This window comes from Protomyctophum parallelum (assembly GCF_964188405.1).
Source record: "Protomyctophum parallelum genome assembly, chromosome: 2".
Classification (NCBI taxonomy): domain Eukaryota; kingdom Metazoa; phylum Chordata; class Actinopteri; order Myctophiformes; family Myctophidae; genus Protomyctophum; species Protomyctophum parallelum.
Window position 1 is genome coordinate 17,665,112 of NC_139699.1, and position 14,931 is coordinate 17,680,042.

The 14,931-nt window shown below is 42.1% G+C and overlaps 1 protein-coding gene across 1 annotated transcript in view; it reads right to left on the bottom strand.

Annotated features, from left to right (window-relative positions):
- The window catches only part of ampd3a (adenosine monophosphate deaminase 3a), a 19,855-nt gene extending 5,305 nt beyond the window's left edge, over positions 1-14,550 (bottom strand). The window contains exons 1-12 of the mRNA XM_083794502.1: positions 14,478-14,550; positions 9,292-9,514; positions 8,933-9,113; positions 6,459-6,624; positions 5,807-6,026; positions 5,131-5,260; positions 4,266-4,460; positions 3,619-3,750; positions 3,372-3,535; positions 2,818-2,944; positions 2,436-2,599; positions 192-312 (exon numbers count right to left, since the gene is read on the bottom strand). Of these exons, the coding sequence (XP_083650628.1) occupies positions 192-312; positions 2,436-2,599; positions 2,818-2,944; positions 3,372-3,535; positions 3,619-3,750; positions 4,266-4,460; positions 5,131-5,260; positions 5,807-6,026; positions 6,459-6,624; positions 8,933-9,113; positions 9,292-9,514; positions 14,478-14,535 (1,881 nt within the window). The 5' untranslated portion in view covers positions 14,536-14,550. The remainder of the gene's footprint in view (positions 1-191; positions 313-2,435; positions 2,600-2,817; positions 2,945-3,371; positions 3,536-3,618; positions 3,751-4,265; positions 4,461-5,130; positions 5,261-5,806; positions 6,027-6,458; positions 6,625-8,932; positions 9,114-9,291; positions 9,515-14,477) is intronic.
- Positions 14,551-14,931: the final 381 nt, after the last annotated feature.

Below are 14,931 nucleotides of genomic sequence, written 5' to 3' on the forward strand. Positions count from 1 at the left end.
GTTAGGGTTAGTGACCTATATGTGGCCCGGTTAAGACTGAGGTTAGGGTTAGTGACCTATATGTGGCCGGTTAAGACTGAGGTTGGGGTTAGCGACCTATCCGTGGCCTGTTAAGACTGAGGTTAGGGTTAGCGACCTATAGACTACGTGGGCGGTTAAGACTGAGGTTGGGGTTAGAAGCAGAATGGTACCTTCTTTAAGTTGAGTCCATGTGAGATGTTGTCTGCTGTGAGGAAGGCGGACACCAGGTGAGTAATGGAGCCTGCTTCTCCACAGTGCGGCCGGAACTGGAAGGTGCTCATGCCATGCTCTCTGCAGAACACAAAGGGTCATTTGCTGGTCATTTGTCATTGCTGCTTTTTACAGTATTAAAAAGTAAAGTATCATAATGTTATTATTATGTAGCTGTACTTCTACAATAATTGAAACCTGTAATCTTTGTCTTTCCATTTTTTCAGGCGTGCTAGGCTGTGTGTGTGTGTGTGTGTGTGTGTGTGTGTGTGTGTGTGTGTGTGTGTGTGTGTGTGTGTGTGTGTGTGTGTGTGTGTGTGTGTGTGTGTGTGTGTGTGTGTGTGTGTGTGTGTGTGTGTGTGTGTGTGTGTGTGTGTGTGTGTGTGTGCGCGCGAAGTAAGTGTCATGGGGCAAGTAATTTAGATTACATTACATTTTATGTAGACTCTATATATAGTGTATATTGTCAGAAAGTGAAGACAACTCACCGGGGTGAGTTGTCTGGACTTTCGGGGTGAGCTGTCCGTCCTTTCCCTTTACCAACTCGCCCAACCTGCCCCAGCGGAAAGTACAGACAACTCACCCCGCCATGTCAGAAAGTACAGACAACTCACCCCGCCATGTCAGAAAGTACAGACAACTCACCCCGCCATGTCAGAAAGTACAGACAACTCACCCCGCCATGTCAGAAAGTGAAGACAACTCACCGGGGTGAGTTGTCCAGTATTCTACTCATAGCTTCACTGTACAGATATTCTACTGTTAGACAGACGATAGGTTCTTAGCTTGCTTATGATTCTTGATGACTATTTCTATGTATTTGATGTATTACCATGTGTTGTTCTTGCTTACTGTAAATCGCTCTGGATTAAGTGCCTAAAATGCCTAAATTGTCATTGTAATTTTACACATACACAATCAAGGACCTTGTGCGCACACCCACACGCACCTAATTTCTGTTTCCTATTTTTGGAAACGTTTACTTTTGGCCAGTCTTATGTATTTTTTTTTAATTTGTCTGTTATTCGTTGGAGAGGTAAATAAAATACCCCAAACTGTACTTCGTTATGGAGCCTTCGTCCATCGGCCAGCCTCTCCACAGTAGTTAAACTCAGGATTCAAATTGGGCACTTGGGGATAAAGCGTAGGTTGTTGGTCAAAGTTCTTCTGTCTCACTCGTTAGCCAGGAATCAAATACGAATATCTACTGTATAATCCCATGGCCCAGCTGAGCTGGTTGTTAGATCACATTACAATACCAGCCGTATGAATCAAATAGCTGTCATCACCTCACAGCAGGGAGCTCAGTGTCAGTGTATCAGGGCAGCGGTGGCCGAACGGTTCGCGGAGCGGTCTTGATATCGGAAGATTGCTAGTTCGTATCCCCGGACCGGCACGTTAAAATTACCACCGTTGAAGTGCCCTTGAGCAAGGCATTGAACCCCTACCATGAAATGTTCTATGAGCAGGGCCTGGCTGTAAACAAGTTATTGAGCTTAGTCCAGTTACCCTGGGTAAACATAGTACCTTTCCTTTCCTTAGTCCAGTTACCCTGGGTAAACATAGTACCTTTCCTTTCCTTAGTCCAGTTACCCTGGGTAAACATAGTACCTTTCCTTTCCTTAGTCCAGTTACCCTGGGTAAACATAGTACCTTTCCTTTCCTTAGTCCAGTTACCCTGGGTAAACATAGTACCTTTAGTCCAGTTACCCTGGGTAAACATAGTACCTTTAGTCCAGTTACCCTGGGTAAACATGGCACCTTTAGTCCAGTTACCCTGGTAAACATAGTACCTTTAGTCCAGTTACCCTGGGTAAACATGGTACCTTTAGTCCAGTTACCCTGGGTAAACATAGTACCTTTCCTTTTCTTAGTCCAGTTACCCTGGGTAAACATAGTACCTTTCCTTTCCTTAGTCCAGTTACCCTGGGTAAACATAGTACCTTTCCTTTCCTTAGTCCAGTTACCCTGGGTAAACATAGTACCTTTAGTCCAGTTACCCTGGGTAAACATAGTACCTTTAGTCCAGTTACCCTGGGTAAACATGGCACCTTTAGTCCAGTTACCCTGGTAAACATAGTACCTTTAGTCCAGTTACCCTGGGTAAACATGGTACCTTTAGTCCAGTTACCCTGGGTAAACATGGTAACTTTGCTTTGCTTTAACATATACTGTATGACAGAGCAGATAACATCAGCACGTACTTCCTGAGGTTGTTGAGGACCATGATGTTGGCGTACATGTGGAAGAGGTAGTAGCTGTAGGGTGGGTTGTCTTCTGTGGTCCACTGCTCTGGCTTCGGACTCTTGTAGGAGAACATGTGATCACTATGTTTGGATTCATCGTCCACACTGTCAAATCCAGTCACCTGAAGAAAAGTACAAGATATTACATGATTATTAAATGGTAATCACATGAACGAACGCGTCCATCCATTTCTGGGCATATAATGAACATTTGGCGAAAAATAGCCGATCTTTAAACTCACAACGCATTGCAATGAGACACATTGAGTTCTTGTATACTGGATTCTGGTTAGTGGGGAAAAGGGATGGTGGGGTAAAGTACAGAGCCCCGGTCACTTACATATTTGAGGAAAACATGAAGTTCCTTGTGTTTCTGTGGGTTGACTGTGGCCTCAAAAAGAGGTAGAAATACGTTCTCCAGCATCTTTGCAAAGTTAGGAACCAACTTTTTTGCCTTGAAAATATCACTGAAAGGGGGGGGGGGGGGGATCCATAGTCAGTATTTATTAGGAAGTTACAAGGTTGCCAGATTTCTACAAAATCCTCAATGTGTGGATTCTTCCTCATAGCCCATAGCACTTACCCTACCCCCTTAGATAGCATTTCTGTAGACTTAGATAGCATTTGATACAGACTTATAGCATGTTATGTAGACAGCACTATAATTGCATTGTATGTAGTCATAGCACGTCATAGTACATATGTATAGCATAGTATAGTTTATATGTATAGTTTCATTATATAGATATTCCACTGTTACGTTCTTAGTTTCATGATAAATGCTTTTTATGTGATGTATTCCCACGCTTTTTTGTTCTTGCTTAATGTAAATCGCTCTGGATTAAGAGCGTCTGCTAAATGCCTAAATTGTAAATTGTAATAAACGGTGCTTACTATATTCTGGGTACTTGAATGATCCACCTCATGTTGGGAGAGTGCACTTTGTGTAGAATGAACCACTTAGACAGGCTCTCCCATTCGTTTGGAGAGCGCCCGTAGATGGAGAGACGAGGCTCTGCGTGCTGATACTTACTCTCCTCCAGGTCATGGGACACTTCCTATTAAGGGCAGAAGATTTAGGTCAATTGTCAGTGTTAAGAGTTTGTGGATATATGTAGCAATAAATTGTTGATTTTTATACCTTTACTATGCGAGCAAAGTACTCTCCGTCAATGAAGTTGTCTGTTTTCAGGTATATTTCGCGAAGTTCACTGGCCCCCACTGGGTTATACTTTGAATTAAACTTGTCAAAACGATGAAAGGTTTGTCTCCCCTATAAGATTTGAACAGGCACAGTACATTGTAAAATGCAATAACTTATGTGATTCATTATTTTCTGACATTAACAGTGCATAACAGCCACTAACAGCCATATGCATATAGGAAAATATAAATGTAACTGTTCTTTCATGTTCTAGGTTACTTCCAATATGTATTTTTAAATATAGTACATGTTATGTATGTTTATTGATTTTGAGATAACCTAAAATACACTGTGACTGCATTAAAGTCCAATTAGTATTATAAAAAATTTAACATTACGTATCTAAAATGTTTGAGGAAGCCAAATAGCTTTGCTGTATGCACAGACATTTTGGTGTCCAAAATCCTTGTGCTGTTACTTTTAAGTTAACTTAAAAGGCGTAAAAAAGCTTGCCTGACATACAGTATGTGATTCAGGCTTCTTTTTGAAGGTTACTGCAGGTCTGCTATCAAAGGTCTTGATATGTTTCATGCACAATATCTTAGAAACTTCACTGTATTTTAAAAGCGTGAACAGTGTCTTACAGCATGCACATCTAGGGAGTCCACAGTGAGGTCATAGGGGTCCATGTTGAGGTTATGGAAGACCTGCCTGAGGGTCATTCTCTGTCCACCCTTCTCCAACACCACCCGGTCTGCCTCGGTCTTACAGGTGGTCTGGATGAAGGTCAGGAGGTGTTTCTGAGACATGCAGGCTGCTGCGTGAATGTGTGTGTCCACCTACAGTATGGGAGATAAATGACATGCGTGTTCATTCAGTTGGCCAATTATTTGAGCCACAAAGCGATAGTGAAAGTATTGTAATGAGGCTGTCTGTCTATTATTTACTGTCACTCTGTCATCATGACTCATTACACTGCATCATCATCACAACACAAAGATCAAGGTCAAGATGTACTGATTATCGAACATAACTTCCTTTATAGAAGGATGAGACTGATTGCATTTCAGGACACTGCAGTGAGGTCATCTCGCAATGGTCCATTACTCCACGTGGATCAATATGCACACGTACGTACATGCCCTTCTTAATATCTTATCCTCAGCATGAAGGCATTGTCTAAAAGTATGGAGAATAGAGCGTCGCAGTCCCGCCCCCTTTCATGACGACGCCAGGCCCAGGAAATGAATCCCAATGCATTTGTCCCATAGGCATTTCAAAACGTATTTATTTAAAGACGTTTTAAGCGTTGTACGAAGCCAACTCTTGCCGTGACAAATCATGACAACACACACAATATTTTGGACCAAACAAATAATTACAAAGAAGAAAAACAAAAAAAAAAGTGTTGGGGGATTTATTTTCCGGGTCTCTCGAGGGGGCGGGACTGCGACGCTCTATACTACTGTCTGTACAATGTTCCACATTCTCTAAGAAGAGAATACTTGCCTTCCTAACGTTGTAGAAATCTCTGTGAGGCACACCTTTCAGTTCCCTTAGCTCGGCCATCTCATTCAGCATCTCATGGAGGTAGAATTTCGAACCAAGGAAATTGAGTCGTCTGTGACAGTAGGTTTTTCTGCAAATAAAGCACAGTACTACAGTTTTACAGTAGTAATAATATTGTGTAAACTGTAAAGCAATGGCTCTCAATTTTGAGTCCGGGGACCTCCAGGGAGACAATTTAGAATAATATGGGTTAACCCTTTTGGTGTTTTAAACATTATGTTATAATTTTGCTATTGAAAAATAGCAGATCTACAAGCTTATGAGCTTGTAGGTCTGCTATTTTTGAAAAATTGTTGAAATGTGCCTCAAATCTTTCAGAAAATTGTCATGATTTAGAAAACATTTATTTAAAATCTCGACGTCAGGTGACCTGAGATCAGATTCTAAAAATGTCTTCTACATCCTGACAGTTTTCTGAAAAAGCTATGTTTCTATGTCAGTCGTTCTTCGATTTTTCACACCAAAAGGGGTTCCCGCCCAAAATGGGTTAATATAGGATTTTTTAAACATTTTAACAACACAAATCTTGTACGTATCATTTTGGGGTCCTTGACATGAAAAGGTTTGAGAAGCACTGATGTAGTGGGTGTGTCCCTTTGGAGTGACAGTGACTCACGTGGGTCCATCAGCGATCATGGCCAGAACGTGACTGAGGTCTATAGCGAAGGTCTCTAAGTCTGGGTAGGGAAGCCTGTGAGGCCGGTTCTCCCTCAGAGCCTCCGCGTCGTCGTACACATAAACTATTCCGTCTTTCATCTTCAGCTCGTAGCTCAGGTCCTCTGGGATGTTCTCCGTGCTGTACGGATCCTCCCCCTCCCTCGGGCATGGGCAGATATCTGTACCATGTAACGCAAGTTTATTCTCAATGAAATACAGTACCTGACTATGTATATATGTATATGTAATTAGCAGTATACTGTGGTTACTTACGTATGTCCGTAGCTGCGTATGACGTAATGAAGATATGTACCAATGCCAGGGTATAACTGGCTCTCGATGGTGATGTAATAATGATATGTTTCAGTGTCGGGTGGATTAAAGGTAATGCCACTATGTATACATGTATGTAATCTGAAACCAATGCCATATCAAGCACAAATTAATCATTATGTCATGTCACGGGACAAACAACATTACTTGCACGCTCTGCTTGCGCAAGTAATGTGTATTCTTTTGGGTGAACTACTCTTTGTGTTATCTCTATCTAAGTAATAAGTATTCTTTTGGGTGAACTACTCTTTGTGTCTCGTCATGATACTGTTTTATACCTGGTAGAACCTCGTTCTCCTCCCTCCATGGTTTATTCTCAGCGCTGCAGAGGAACTGTGAGGTGGTTCTGCAGAACCGGTGATACGCCAGTTTGGAATACTTCTCACGGATAAACAGAGCCTTCAGAAGGCTCTTGGCAGCCTGTTCATAGTCCTCCACTGTGATCTGAAAAGATAAACAGAGCCTTCAGAAGGCTTTTGGCAGCCTGTTCATAGTCCTCCACTGTGATCTGAAAAGATAAACAGATAAACAGAGCCTTCAGAAGGCTCTTGGCAGCCTGTTCATAGTCCTCCACTGTGATCTGAAAAGATAAACAGAGCCTTCAGAAGGCTTTTGGCAGCCTGTTCATAGTCCTCCACTGTGATCTGAAAAGATAAACAGATAAACAGAGCCTTCAGAAGGCTCTTGGCAGCCTGTTCATAGTCCTCCACTGTGATCTGAAAAGATAAACAGAGCCTTCAGAAGGCTTTTGGCAGCCTGTTCATAGTCCTCCACTGTGATCTGAAAAGATAAACAGATAAACAGAGCCTTCAGAAGGCTCTTGGCAGCCTGTTCATAGTCCTCCACTGTGATCTGAAAAGATAAACAGATAAACAGAGCCTTCAGAAGGCTCTTGGCAGCCTGTTCATAGTCCTCCACTGTGATCTGAAAAGATAAACAGATAAACAGAGCCTTCAGAAGGCTTTTGGCAGCCTGTTCATAGTCCTCCACTGTGATCTGAAAAGGGGTGATGAATAAAGTAATCATGACACTGGTCTTGTTTGATCTCTTATTGGAAAAACAATTAAAATGGCTAAGGCTTCTTTTACAGGTAACAAGACAACTCACACCGTTTCTGTTTACCTCCCAGAATTTCTATAACTATAAACTTTCATGACAGCAGACAGTCCAAGTACAAATATAATTTATGAAAAGCTACTACAGTGAAGTCTGTTCACAGAAGTTGTTGTAGGATATGTGGGGATTATCTGACGAGGTACCATTTGAGTGTGCAAAACCTTACATAATACTAAATAATACTAAATTGTTTATAGGGTCAATATAAGTAAAATAATATAGCCTTTCCACAGGAGTATCTTTTTATATTTTTCCAAAAAGAATACAAACAGCCAATAGCATATTACAAAGTTATCCCCCTCACTGGTGAGAATTCCGGTAGGAAAAACGGGCAAGCACTGGGGTGAGTTGTCCAGTATTCCTTTTACAGCATGCTAGTGTAGCCAGGCAACATTGAGCCTCAGGGGCCACCGTAGACTGGCTGCCCTGCCACTTCCTTGTCAATCAGTGTTGACTATTCAAAGGCCCTGCAGTCTAACAAACACAGGTTTCTTGGTGTTGGCTGTGGGTCCTGAGATCATGTTTTAATTGTGTTTCATCTTTTCCCTGCCTTGGTGAGTAACATGATGGATAGATGTTATTTAGATTGTACTAAATAAGTGTTTTCTAAATAAGTATTTTAATTATTTGTTACTATAATACTACCCTACCCAGGGTGAGTTCATGTGCCTGGAAGTGATGAGCTCATGATGTGAATGAACACAGACTCAAATGGGTATCCAATTTGATACATCATATCAAATTGTTGTTGCAATGATTTATTTGTTTAACTTTATAGTGTACTAAATGTTTGTTTTCACTTCCTTATAGATGTCACCACTGCTGTTTTGTTTAGATTGATTTTAGTGTTTGGTTTTATTAATTGAGCCATTTATTTTGTACTAATGTTTAGTTTTATGTTCCCTGTTTGGGAACCACTGATATAAAGTATGTGTTTATTTGATTCTATGTAATTTGACTATTGCCTGCATGGACTTGTGGATTGCAATATCACTTCTAAGTTCTTAACCATCAATACAATCTGGGAACCGTCTGGAGAGACTATCACAAGTAAGACGCGCAAACGCGGGAAGCAAACGCAGCTCGTAAATGGCAATAACAACAATTAGAATAAATTACAGTTAAAGTTCTATTTTTTGTGTTTTTTTAAGATTTTATTTTTAAGTTAAGTTTTTTGAAATTAAGTGTTTTTAAAGTTTTTTTTTTTTTTTTTTAACTTTGTTTTTATTAAGGGTTTTTCAGACACATAATCAAACAAACAGAAACAACAATAACATGGTACAAAGACAAACTTCACAACGAACACAGACATAGAAACAAAAACAAATAAAATAAAAACATAAAGTAAAAATAAAACAAACGGTTTTTTTTTAAGTTAAGTTTTTTCTTTTTCATTTTAAGTTAAGTTATTTTTTTAAGTTAAGTTGTGTGTGTGTGTGTGTGTGTGTGTGTGTGTGTGAGTGCGTGCGTGCGTGTGTTTTGTGTGATACAGCTGCGCCCTCTGGTGGCGGGCGGTTGGTGTAACAGCGGGACAGACAGACACACACGGACACACACTCACACAGACATGATCTGCAGGGTCTCATAGTTAGTGCTCATTGCATTCGCAATCACTGCGTTCGCAAATATGACTTACTCCAGCACAGTAATCTCCGCTGATGGTGACCCTCTGGTATTCAGGGCAGTTCTCTGGTACAGAGGAGCAAGTGGAGCTGGGAGACAGATAAGGAGTGGCTGCCACTGAGCGTGTCCACTCTGCGTTCACTGGCATCTGCAAGGACATCGACTGGGAACGGATCATCTTGAAACTCTGCTTCCTGGAAACAGAGATTTGAGATTTTATGTGCCAACCATCACATGCGGTGTGTTGTAGTTTGTCTCGGCAAGAGACGCCGTCGTGTGATGGAGTATGAAGTAGGCATTGCTCAAAAACATTAAGGATTACTGAGAGTAGGTTTTATGATCGTGAATGTCACTCTCAGACATGGTTTTTACCTCTTAGCGCTCTCCTCTGACTGCTGCTCTGCCAGCTCCTTAAGCAGCTCATGTTCCTTGGCTTGGTGGAGGCCGATGGGACAGTCCTCGGGCACCGTGAACATGGACATGGCATCCTTGGTGTCTTCTTCCTTCAGCGCCGTAGCGTAGACCTTCTCCGCTCGGAGCTGCACCTCCTCGTCCGCCTCGCTGAGCGTGATCTTAGGGAACTGTCGTGGTATGTCTGCAAGAATGTACACAAAGATGATCTTAGGGAACTGTCGTGGTATGTCTGCAAGAATGTACACAGAGACAGTGCAGGGATGATCTTAGGAAACTGCTGTGCAAAAATGTACAAGTGCAGTGAAATGACAGCCATGGCACACAATTGAGAGTTAAGATGTTGGCCAACTGTTTATTTACAGTAGGCCTGTACTGTAAAAAAGAAAAACAATGAATGAATACAATATAAGAAACTATTATACATACATACACTAATTAACTATAATAAACACACTATAACCATTAGGTGTGACGCTGCTTCCCAGTCACAGCAGCCTAATATATCTACTGTAATTATGAACTCTATAAACTCAACACAGCCAGCTCAGCTGTAAATAGCAGTTTAGCAGCCCATCCATGTCTCTACACATACTCACTCATGTTGACAACATTTGTTCACAGGCTCTGCACAGTAAAACCCTCAGTGTTAATTGAACTCTGAGGAAAATGGAACCAATTGGACACATAAGGGTCCATTTGGTTCCATTTGTACACTCCATTTGTACTGTAGACAGTAGCTGTCTCTCTGTCTGAGTCTTTACTGTAGACAGTAGCTGTCTCTCTGTCTGAGTCTTTACTGTAGACAGTAGCTGTCTCTCTGTCTGAGTCTGACTATTATCTTTACTGTAGACAGTAGCTGTCTCTCTGTCTGAGTCTTTACTGTAGACAGTAGCTGTCTCTTATCTGAGTCTTTACTGTAGACAGTAGCTGTCTCTCTGTCTGAGTCTGACTATTATCTTTACTGTAGACAGTAGCTGTCTCTCTGTCTGAGTCGGACTGTTATCTTTCCCCTAGGAGATGTTATTCAATAACATACACCTTTTGGCATTCCACTAAAGCACCATGAAATTGAACCTCAGCTGTAGCAACCAGTGACCACAGTGACAGGCTTGTGTTGGTGTCCTCTGTGATGGACTATGCCAAATTTCCACTCTGACAAAGCTCTTCTAGGAAGTCTACCATTCCGCTAGTCTTGTGTAGCGGCAACAGTCTGGCAACACAAGACTGTTTCGGTCACACAATACAACCTTAACGACAGCTGTTCCACAGTGCATCACTCATGAGCATTATACAAAGGAGGAAAGACACAATTATGCGTTACTTTATGACTTTAATCCTGAAATGTGTTCATATGAATAATTTACTGTCACTCCCCCAACACCAACACACAACAACATATACATGATCAAAAATAATGATCTTCGATCTCTCTCCCCCTCTCAGACAAATAGTCATGTATACATATATACAATACATATGTTTATAATATATGTGAGCACACAGCTGACTGCTGATTTTAACAAACTCAGCAACTATTAGTTGTGACTGTGCTTCCCAGTCAAAGCTAAATAATGTACAGTATACTTTATATCTTTATATGGACTAGTATAAACTAGGGCTATATCGACTCCAGAGGCCTCTTCTCACTCTTAAAACTTAAAATCAGGCACCTTTTCTGTGGCAAACTGTCCGTGATCTTTGACGTTGACCCGTGAAATATCTGTCTTTCACAGCAGGTGCTGGGTCTGTTGTTGTACATTATGTCGCTAGCCTATGCCTCTCTCTGGTCTTACCTTCATGGCTGTTCACAGCCATGTCTGGAGGTACTGTCTGTCTGTCTTCTCAAGGATTGTCTGAGGGAACCTCAGTTGGGATCAGTGAAGCAGGTCTGTGCAGGTTCACTGCTTGGTAATTCTCTCTGTCCAAAAGGACCATGGGTCAGACTGGGCTCATATCTGAGCCTGTGGTGGCATGCAGCCATGGTTTTGTTTTCTTGAGGGACTCTCTCTCTCAATCTCTCAATCTCTCTCTCTCTCTCTCTCTCTCTCTCTCTCTCTCTCTCTCTCTCTCTCTCTCTATTTTAAGAAGCCAATGGCATCATGTAAACAGATGCTAATCCTGGGAATATGTCAGAAATGGATGTCGGCTGTCAACAAAGAGCCCACTGCCCAACTGTCCTTTTATCTCTCTCAAGTGCCTATACAAGGACCCTCCCTCTCTGTCACCCCCAACGCACGCACACACACGCACACACGCACACACACACACACGCACACACACACACTTTGTCTTTGCAGACACACTCATATGGGGGACAGAGAGAGAGAGAGAGCGAGAGAGAGAGAGAGAGAGAGACTCTTCAACATTTATCAGTCCTTTTGAGTGAGTACTGTCGGAACTTAAGCTATGCAACTGTCTGTGATGACTATCGTGAACATGCTGTGAGAGTAATGCATCTATTTGGTCCTTTATCACTCTCCTCAGTCACTCCCTACTGTATGTACCTCTTGAATGATAAACAAACACATCTCTCTTCTCTGACCTTGGCTTAGGCTTAGGCACTTAACATTACTGCTGGAAATACATCAAGCAACTGTGATTCCCTGGCTAGAATGTCTGCCTGACTCACACCTTTCGATCTAGCATACAACAAAGGGTAAGTGCCAATGCATTTCCAATGGAAGTCACATGGTTTGACACAACATTTGTGTTGTACGGCTTTCGGCTGTGTTTCGACTCCCCCCCCCCCCCCCTCCCCCTCATACAACAAAAATGTTGTGTCAAACCATGTGACTCCCATTGGAAATGCATTGCTAGCTTGCAGCAGTAAACAAGTCTCATGCATCAGCTATACATCAGTCTGTTGTAAAGGTGTGAGTCAGGCCTTACACACACACACACACACACACTGTATATATGATGATTTCGGGTGTGACAGTACAGTACAGTGACAGTATACAGTAGAGGGACCCCCTGGGGACCCCCACACGGTAACTGTCATTTCTCCTGGGGGTCTGGATGTTCCGGGGACCCCTCAGGGACCCCCACACGGTAACTCTGTCATTTCTCGACCGTTTCGGACGCGGGGCAACTAAGGAGGATTACCGGGGCCGGCACCCTGGCCGCGTTCCTGTGGGTCTGGAACGTCTGGGGACCCCCTGGGGACCCCCACACGGAGTTGCACCACTCACTTCACACAGGTGTGATTTTTGTATCTTGTCATGACTTCATCTGGTCAAGTAATTTGACCTGTATATTCTCTGTTTAATACACTTCAGAACTTGTCATGTGATACTGCCTGGCATCATCTTGTTCTCTGAGCTTCCTGCTTGGAGGAATACATCAACTGTATCTTCTCTCACCACCGTTGATAGAGGAATACTTTTATGATTACAACCAAGGAGGATTACTATTTAAACATATAAACATTACGTTTTTTCGAGGTATCAATAAGCTGCTGCAGATTGCCTAAAAGTATAAAGCATAAGCAATATACACATACATTGTGTGCATAATTATTTGCACCATGGCAGGTTAATCATATTAAAATAATGATTAATAAAGCACAGTAATACCATTCAGCTCTCAGATTGATTGATTGCTTCCCGATTCTGCAGCAGATGGGGGAATAATGTCATTGTGTGTTAGAGCAGTCAGTCTGTTATTGATCAAAGCATCCGCTTTTTAGAAGCATTAGACCGGAAGGCTGAGGGCGTCTAAATGCATTATATTATAGACTATAACACCACTGAGAGACATCTTAATGGTATTCACTCTGCTCAGCACTGAAGTGGAATAGGAAATAGCTTTGTGTTTGCGTGCGTGTGTGCGTGCGTGCGTGCGTGCGTGCGTGCGTGTGTATTATAAGTAAAGTATAAGTGAGTGCCAAGTTGTACTTTATGTACAGTATAAGAAACATCTAGCAAGTACCATAAGTGAGTTTGTGTACAGTACATGTACACATGTACTCTGTAGTCATGACTAAAACAGTCCCCCCAGACAGCTGTTATTATCATGTCTCCTCTGGTTGCTCTCAGACACCAGGCTGCTGTCATTGTTGAACAGTGGCGGAAAGTAGCTAAGTATAAACTCAAGTACTATTGGGCTATACTTACTGTAACTTCTGTAAGTAGCTATTTTTATACTTAATACTTCTACTCCAGTAAATCTCAGAGTGAAATATTGTACTTTTAACTCCACTACAGTTATTTGAAAACATATTAATACAAAATCTATATTAACCTGCACTATAAATTAACCTGACACCCAGTGTCAGTTATCTAATGTAATCCTGGGCGCTACACTTCCTCTGCCAACCTGGGGGGGGGGGGGGGCATCAGACTGACCTCATGCCTCCTTCTATGCATGAGGAGTCCAAGCTGTTTCTTTTCACCTGACAGGGGGGAGTTTCCCCGGCCGGACGTAGCACGTGGAAGGAACACGTTATCCCGACCAGTTTCTTTCACCTCCATCAGGCGCCCCGGCTGGCCAGGGGGAGGCAGTATAGAGACCAGGATTATATTGTATTCTATATTATATTGTATTCTATATTGTATTCCTATTGTATTCTTAACAAAGTGGAAAAGGTGGCAGTCCAAAATTAAAGATGCGATCCACCGTGGTGCATCTGGCTTGTGATCAGCTGAGGGAAGCCGGGCGGGGAGAGTACTCTAAGGGCTGGGGGAGGAATTTATTGGCATAAATTGGAGAGTAAAAAGGGAGTAATTGTTTTAACTATGTTACTTCTACTTTTTTAAGTACAAGATGTGAGTACTAGTCTTTTTCCACCACTGCTGGTAGAGATCCTATAACTTGTGTTATCTCAGAGAGAGGTCAAAAACACCTCTGTCAGGCTGTTGGGGTTAGGGTTGTGTTATATCTCAGAGAGAGGTCAACAGCACCTCTATCAGGCTGTTGAATGGAAAGCCACTTACTGTTCTATGACTAAAGATGCTGCACACTGTACCACCTTGTGTACTAAGTTATAACACATCTGGTATTCATGGAAACAATGCAGGTGCAAAGGTGAATGAAGGGGAGACGAGGAGAAAGGAGGCCAGTAACAGATGGATAGTGTTTGTGCGTGCGTGCGTTGCGCTTGCGTGGGGGATATATATGGGAGGAAGGATAGAGCAGAATCTTACCGTTTCCCAAGCAAGGACTTGACTGCTGCCTTATCAGAGGGATGTCGCCTCGTCTCATCTTCCCCAGCAGCCGGGATCTGGGGCGGCGTACATTATACAGATACAGTACAGATACACAAAATGGTGCACTCATCCATCAATACCAAACAGGGTTCCTTCACAGCTGTACAGATTCTATGACTGAGGCTTTCCCTGGTGGAGGGATGAAGAGTGTAACTCCTTTTGTTTACTCGTACTGCGTACTTGAGTACAATTTTAAATTGTACTTTTACTCCACTGCTATTATTTGACAGCTTTAGTAACTAATTATTTGCTCATTTAGATTAACTGACACATGATTGTGTATAATATTATAGGTTAAACTACCCAGCAGCAAAGTAATTAAAATCAATCCCACATTTGCCAGCTGAAACATTAAAGTAATGAATAAAATAATAGAAATTTAAAATAAATC